This window comes from Priapulus caudatus, unplaced genomic scaffold (genome assembly GCF_000485595.1).
Source record: "Priapulus caudatus unplaced genomic scaffold, Priapulus_caudatus-5.0.1 Scaffold730, whole genome shotgun sequence".
NCBI lineage: Eukaryota > Metazoa > Priapulida > Priapulimorpha > Priapulimorphida > Priapulidae > Priapulus > Priapulus caudatus.
The window spans coordinates 98,961-106,467 of NW_014577791.1; the positions used below are offsets into that span (position 1 = coordinate 98,961).

A 7,507-nucleotide genomic window follows, 5' to 3' on the forward strand; every position below is an offset into this window, starting at 1 on the left:
TTAAAAATCTATTGGTAATAATTTTCGTGGAAATTTTGCAAATAGTTCTGGGACTCAAAGGATTAAAAATTGCACTGAACACAATACTGCCAATAACAATGTGGCGCCACCTATGTGCAAATTTTGGAACGATTTGCACCACGCCTAATTGATTTCCAGGCAGTGGCAACCACATGTCAAACAAAATTAAAGCTCATGCCACACTGTACGTGACTGATATACATGTAGCACATATGCACGGGGAATGAACCGGCCAACGCTAGAGCATCCTAGATGTAGCAACAGGACACATACCTCATGCAATGCTTATCAGTCCTCTTTGCACAGTCGAAGCAAAACACGTGCTTGCATGGAATCTGCAGATTGGAAATTAAAAATCTTCGCAAACACAGTACTCCACTCTCATCATACCATCTCATATCATATGACCTATTTGTTGCTCATAAAAATTCATATTACGCCTTTTACCATATTTTCTCTAAAGTGTGAATTTTTCTCATTTATTTTATGAAACTGCTTATAAGAAAAGAGTGTAGGCATGCATCTGTACTAAATTAATCAAGTTTCATCTGCAAACCTCACAAGAAAATTGCTTCATGGCTTTTAGCAAGTATGTGCCTAGTTATTTTACCAATACAATACGATGTAACACCATATTACCATTCTTCCATATATCAGGATCGGTAGGGTACATTTTTCACAGCAGTGTATCATCGGATCAACAACTTTTTGGCCGATCAGATGCACCTACAAGAAAAGTCAGTGACATTTCACTACACGAAACTAATAAATATGAGAATAACATTCCTGCAAAAACATACAAGCGTCTTGTCCTAGCTTTGACCGCAAACAATCTACTAACTTACGGTCAGAGACGATAGATGAAAACAAGCCGTAAAATACGTTAGAGTCAATGCGGTAATCCACGAGGATATGACAGTTTGTTCGGCGCAACAACAACACTGTCTTGCGTACATCACCAAACCTTTATGAGGACGTTATTTTAATCAGGTTTCTCGTAAACTCTTGAAAGACTATCTCGTTCGTCTGGTTTGCGAGGTGAATGACAAAACAGGAGTAGCAACTATAAGAAAGTAATTAAGGTGAAGAGTATTTTTCAATCAAGGAGATTTTTTGCATAACCACAGGCGTGCACCTAGAGTTAGGAAACTTCCTAGACACTACTTCTGTGTGCGCGGCCTATCCGGTTTTAAAGTGGATGTAGACGTAGGAGAGGGAACAAATGCATCAGTCGGTCGGACCCGTTTACCTTGTAGTCCCAGCGCAGCTTTTGCGACTGGTGCGTCGGTTCCGGCGGCCCCCTGTCCATCAGTGTCTGTGGCAGGTTTTTCATCTCTAGCTCTGCAAGACATGAGCCATTCTGCTATCACAGAAAAGTCAGGGAACCAAAAACCATAGTGTCTTCTTAACAATCCCAGTGTCAACTCAGCGACAAGTATAATTCTTATTGGTTATCTGTCTCAGTTTTTCTACCATTTTACTTTTAGTGTGATTCAGTGTAACCTTTGCTTAGTATGTAAACTGGACTCCACGAGTCAGGTGAATCATTACTAATATTGAGAATGTCCTCTTTTTGATGGTCACAATACTACAGCAGCAAGCTTGAGAAATAAAGTCTCCTTCATAATGCTAAATGTTACAAATCACAGTGAAAATGCAGATCGATGTGGGCTATGGAATGACAGTTATAAAACCTACCGGTACCTTTCTGAATTGGCTCCACCGTCATTGGCTCTTCTTTTTCTTCCTTTTCCTCCTCCTGCATATTTTCCTCCTGCTGCTTTGGAGCTTCTCCCGGATCAGCATCCTCCTCCTCCTCGCTGGATATTACTTTCTTTTTACCACGACCTCTTCCTCGACCCCTGCCCCGTCCTCGCCCGCGTCCGCGACCCCTGCCTCGACCACGACCCTTTAGCTTCAGAGGAATATTCTTCTGTACGATGTTGTGGGATACGGCACCACTATCAGACGAATCCTCAAGCAGCTCTGTACAAATTATTAAAGTAAAGAAGAGATTAGTGAGCGATTGATTAGAAGTGACATTGCCACGCTTATAAACGCATAATCCTAACAGTGCCCAATTGACCAAGTATGTTTAAATGTGACACACCATCATCTGGTACTTATTAACTCGTTCTGTCCGTCAACAATAAATAGGTACGTAGCGATAGACGACTAATTTCTATTTATCCAAATTTAGTTACCTTCGTCCGCCATGTTTGCCGCTATGCTTCGACAAAAGCGCATCCCCTATTACATTTTTCAATATCGGTTATTTTGACAGATAATAAATACACATAAGACGTTACATTTAAACACTAAATACGACGCATCAGTGTTAAATTTGTGTACTGTAGTTAAATGTATATATTACATCTATATAATTCTGGCCAAAAATATGCTCATTTCCAGTCTCTGGTAATATATACTAGACTGGTACCCGGTCCCACCTATCGGCTTAGGTGGGACCCCGATATCCCCCCTATCGAGTATTCGAGGTGGGAGCGAGTACCAGTCTAAATATATACTAGGCATACGGGATACGATACAAGGATGTTATCATTTTCGCTGGGAAATCTGGCGGCAAGTTTGTTTGTAAATAACATTATTTGGATATCCTAGTATCGGCTATTTTGAACAAACATCTGAGATAAATACCAACATTTTCATACGATATTACATCGACATTATCAAATGGATGCAGAAATTCAAAACTATCAGCAGAAAGCTGAGCAACTCAGTAAGGATGTAGATGTACTTCAACGAAAAATCCGAAATCTAGAAAAGGACGTAGACGATCATCAGCCAGATGACAAACTAACGTACGTTGCAGTGCAATTTGTAAAGACGAAACGTGCACTCGACTGCGAAATAATTTCTTACCAAAGTAGAATGCATGGATATTATGTTAATTCTCTTCTTTGATGGTGAATCCGTGTTTATCTATGTTTTTATTCTTTCAAAGACTAGGCCTACATTGGTAAGGATATAAATCAAATGAACATGTTACATGGTCATGGCCATGGGGTCATGAGCTTGCATGCAAGTTCCTCGCCGTAGTATCTCACTGCGTTGTGCATGTTATGCATGCATTCATTGTTGTTAAAATCCTACATTTCATTGAATTGTTTGTGATTATTTTCAAAAATTATCATACCCTACTCTAGGGATATATCTAGCTCCAAGAAACGGTATTGCTAGGGTTACAATACCTATAGTATTGTATAGTAGACAATCCGTCGCACAGCCTGGTCGGGCTAGGGATATATCTAGTACTAGTAGTAGTACTACTGAGTAGGCCTACTACTGCTGAGAGGGTCTATGTCCCCGGCCCAGGCTACTGCCTCTACTCCTACCGGAACGTACCCTGGTACTATCTAATATGCCGGACCGTACCTCGCCTACTCCACTAACGAGTCTAGGGAGTCGCCTACGCCTATTCCCTAACCGTAACCCTAACTCTAACCCTAACCCTAACCATATCAGATAGTTACCAGGGTACGTTCCGGCAGTACCATGGGTGACATAGACCCTATGAGCCCTACTACTAGTACTAGCATTATCTTATTTTTACATCTGCAGTGCCAGTGCTAGTGGCAAAGCTACTAAACTGACGGATGCTGAACTGCAACGACAGGTGCATATGGCTTTGTAATAATACTAGTTCATATGACCGATAATGACATTACAACTAATTTATAATTTTATTGTATTACTAATACTATATGAGTGTAGCTGATATGCACTATAAACTAATAATAAAGTTTGTAATGAAATGCGGATATACCAGGTTTAGTTTTAGACTAGAACAGTTTAAATCTGAGTATAGGTTAATACTAGATTGCTACACTATATATCTATATTATTTGAGACCATATTCAACTATTTATCTTACTGCTGGTGAAATTATTCAAATTGTAATGGGGTGGAGCATGTACAATTATTTCAGATGCCATGTACGATGTTGTTTGCACATCCATGTGAAATCTATATATGCCTGATATGACTTTCATTCTGAATTTTTTGTTTCCATAACAAGTGATTCATTTTCCATTCAGCTGCTGCAATTGGCCAACTTTACTGGAGTGACAATCAGCAACACATCATCGAAATCGCTACCTCGAGGTAAATTCCTGTCTGCCATGACTGTGCTTATGAAATTCTTACAATTTTGTATTTTTTCTTCAGTAAAGCTACTAGAAGTGCAGTCAGGTGTTTACCCTATATATCATCTCAAATCTTGCAATTACCCAAATTGTGTTACATACCTTGGTAAGCAATTATTTAGACCTTACACATTGTGTAACAGCTTTTCATTCAATGCTTTTTACACCAAGATTCATCACATGTGAGATACAAGAAGCAACGAAGAATCTCTGGCAGCTGCAAACAAATCCAATTCTGCCTGTGTTTTGTCGAGGAAGAACAGAAGTTGCCGGTGAGTTGGATGTTGCATGAAATAGCACACAAACATTCATCTTGTTTAGCATAATAATATTGAAGTATGGCACACAAGAGTGAATAATGGCCACGACACTCACGTTCGTATATATCTGTGGCCCAGTATTTATCTAAAGCATGGCATAAGCATTAGGGAATGTATATTTTTCCTTTTTTAATTTATTTTTCTGTGTATTTTCTGCATGGCGCGCCTGAATTACGTCAAAACACCGATGTGACAAAATCCATGTAGTGGGTTTTACATAAATAAATGCTATTGTGTATCAGGATAGCCTATTTGCATTTCAGTGCGGGGAACCTGGATTGGCTTGCCGGCGTACCATATCAGAAATGACCGTGGAAACAGTAGGCACCGTGGAGGAAGATTTAAAGACAGCTCTCCATCAGTATGTATTTTTTATACTTGATCTTTTGAATACTTGTCATATGTGTAAGCAATACTCGACTCTGTTTAGTGGGCACTCACCATGGCATCATGATCAGAGGTCAAACTCAGAGAGGGCAAAAATCCCAAATCAGTGCACACTATCTACCCAAAAGCCACACATATTAGAGCAAGAGAAAAAAAGCTTTAGTGGTGTGAATGAAACACTAAGAACATTTAGGAACATTCGGGAATTCACAATTTAGTTCACAAATGAAGTATATTTGCTAGTAGAATTATAGATTTTGCAATTAAAAACTCATTTTCTATCATCCTGTAAGTGTATTTTATTATCATCTGATTTTGCTACGTCTTTTTAGTACCATTGTTGAAATGATTTAGTGAGTGTTTTTGTTGCAGGCTTGAGTCTGACAATGATCTATTGGGTGTGTTCAGAGTGATTCGCAGCTATGCTGAGTCGTCTGCCAGGAGGAAAAGCACCTTCTGCGATTTTCGAGATACATTTCCGGATGTCGTCAGCTTTCCTGCTGATATCCATGGCAATCTAATTCAAATTATGCACCCAAGTGGCATAGGGTGGGTTGAACAAAAATCGTAGCTTCGTTAATGCTAGTTGTACTGAATATACTTTAACATGTATTAATTATTAATATATTGAAATATGTAATTTTTAAACGCACATTCTTGCTGGGGATTAATTTGAAGACAATACCTAATAGAAACCAAGTTTCATGTATAGAGTTTATGTAAAGTAAGACTGTTCTGTTCTGTTCTCAAATTAATTCTGTTCGATCTAGGCCGGTTATGACAGTCGTCTGGAACTTATTCATTAAACCTGAAGCCGTCGTCGTTCCCAAAGTACATTTAGAAGTACAGATTTCAAAATCAGGTGAGCAGTGATCCGAGCATCGATCGACAGCATTTGAAGTATTTCCCATCGCCTAACACGAAAGCGTTCTAGAATACGTACCGATGTTACGCTGATGTCATGATTGCGTGAGATTGTCATGGTGAAACCAGAATGAATATCCCCAGGGGCGGATCTAGGGAAGGGGTGGTGTCCGGGGGGTCCGGACCTCCCCTTTAATTGCAAAGTGCTCTAAACAATTCCTGCTCAGATGCTCTCAGAATGCATCAATTAAAAAAAAAATTTAAACACAATTTTAAAACACCAGAAAAATTAAGCAGGAAAAAGTGCCCTTTATTTCTTCCTGGACACTCCCCTTTTAAAAAATCCTGGATCTGCCTCTGATCCCCAAGCACATTTCGCATGCAGTACTGCTCTATCTGGCATAGGACTGCAACTATCGAAACAAAAACTCCTTGCTAGTTGGCACTTGCCTTGCCATGCATGCCCTTGCCAACATGGCTAAATGCTGCTGGTCTGTTCTCTACAGTGGCTCGCTGTAAAGGACTGCAGGATGCTGCTGTACATAGGAATAGTTTCACAAGTAATTACATAAGTAATGATGAAGGATACCCATTTTGTTTTCCAGTGAGAGATTTGGACGAAGATGGCATACTTCAGTCATCGGCCAAGCACTTTCAGATCATCCTGAGACGTCTGGGTGTGGGCAAAGCCATAAAGTCATTGATTATGGCCGTCACATCGACTGATCAGTAGTCTTATGTATATGTGCTGAATGATTAACGCGTGAAAAGTCCCATACATTACTCGCTATAGACTTAAATAATAATTATGTACATGACGTAAATATATTAATGTACTTCCTATGTGTTAGTACGTGCTGTGGCAAGCTTACACATGTCATAGGTGTGCCCCGTTGGTTATCAGTGTCGTGCTCTGTTGAAATTACGTATTGTATTCTTTGTAATATTCTAAAACGATAATAAATGGCCGTCCGGACAATATCAAGCATGTGAATTTATGTTTATGTTAATTAGAACCCTTTACTTTGTGAAAGACTCGTGACTTCATTTATTATACATGTACATATTTGCACACCTTTGAGGCGCATAATGTATAATATAAAAATATATAAATACAAGCCGACGAGAGCTCACGCATTGCAAGCTAGATCTTCCGTGACGCCAAGGAAACGTTTGCTGGTTATTTTATACGCACGGATAGCGTACGAAAGCATGAGGAACAACGCTCCGGCAGTTTACACACGCGCGGCGTCTGCTATAGCGTTGTCGAGTGTGATTTTAGTGGATTTTAGAGTCGGTGCGTAAACCCAGGCCAGAAGTCACGCTCTCTCAACCAGCTCAGAGTGCAGGTACGTGGCAAGCACAGAGTGTGAGGTGTGATAAGCCAAGATGCCATGCTTGCTACGAGGAACAGCAGGTGCCTACCACTACTCCCACCCACATCGCCTACCATTATATCAGGAGTGTATAATAATAGATTAATTATATATTTATATAGGAGAGTTAAATTATTCATTGTTATTCATATTTTACCTGCGTATTATCTGCAATTTTATTGCGCAGGAGGCGACACGTTGTGTCATTTTATCAGGAGTGTATAATAATACTCTATTATTATACACTCCTGATTTTATTATATTCATGTTCATGATTTGCTGTGAAAAGATTATTTATTATAATCATTATATATTATTCTATTACGTCTATTATATATTTATATATATATATATATATATATATATAATAGAC

At 39.3% G+C, this 7,507-nt stretch overlaps 2 protein-coding genes across 5 annotated transcripts; one reads left to right on the plus strand and one right to left on the minus strand.

Moving 5' to 3' along the window:
- Window positions 1–294: 294 nt before the first annotated feature.
- On the minus strand, window positions 295–2,252 carry LOC106813148 (E3 ubiquitin-protein ligase Hakai-like; the record flags this gene model as incomplete). The annotated part of the gene is given in 5 exon segments (XM_014817210.1): window positions 295–356; window positions 661–747; window positions 1,271–1,362; window positions 1,726–2,007; window positions 2,226–2,252. Coding segments are annotated over 5 exon segments (536 nt in total), but the record flags the coding sequence as incomplete, so codon positions are not given.
- Window positions 2,253–2,534: 282 nt separating this feature from the next.
- Window positions 2,535–6,743, plus strand: LOC106813146 (centromere protein P-like). 4 transcript variants are annotated; one of them, XM_014817206.1, is made up of 8 exons: window positions 2,535–2,843; window positions 3,604–3,658; window positions 4,080–4,146; window positions 4,359–4,459; window positions 4,771–4,868; window positions 5,267–5,443; window positions 5,665–5,756; window positions 6,364–6,743. In XM_014817206.1, the coding sequence occupies exons 1-8, from the start codon at window positions 2,716–2,718 to the stop codon at window positions 6,489–6,491; spliced, it is 846 nt and encodes a 281-aa protein (XP_014672692.1). In that variant the 5' UTR covers window positions 2,535–2,715; the 3' UTR covers window positions 6,492–6,743. The 4 variants fall into 4 exon arrangements, with proteins under 4 accessions (XP_014672692.1, XP_014672695.1, XP_014672693.1 ...); XM_014817207.1 differs by lacking the exon at window positions 2,535–2,843 and adding an exon at window positions 2,864–3,001; XM_014817209.1 differs by lacking the exon at window positions 3,604–3,658 and having other exon boundaries at window positions 2,536–2,761.
- Window positions 6,744–7,507: the final 764 nt, after the last annotated feature.

Coding starts and splice junctions, on each gene's coding strand:
- LOC106813146 (XM_014817206.1), top strand. CDS start 2,716: ATGGATGCAGAAATTCAAAACTATCAGCAGAAAGCTGAGCAACTCAGT. Junction 2,844..3,603: donor CAGCCAGATGACAAACTAAC/GTACGTTGCAGT, acceptor TTACATCTGCAG/TGCCAGTGCTAGTGGCAAAG. Junction 5,444..5,664: donor ATGCACCCAAGTGGCATAGG/GTGGGTTGAACA, acceptor TGTTCGATCTAG/GCCGGTTATGACAGTCGTCT.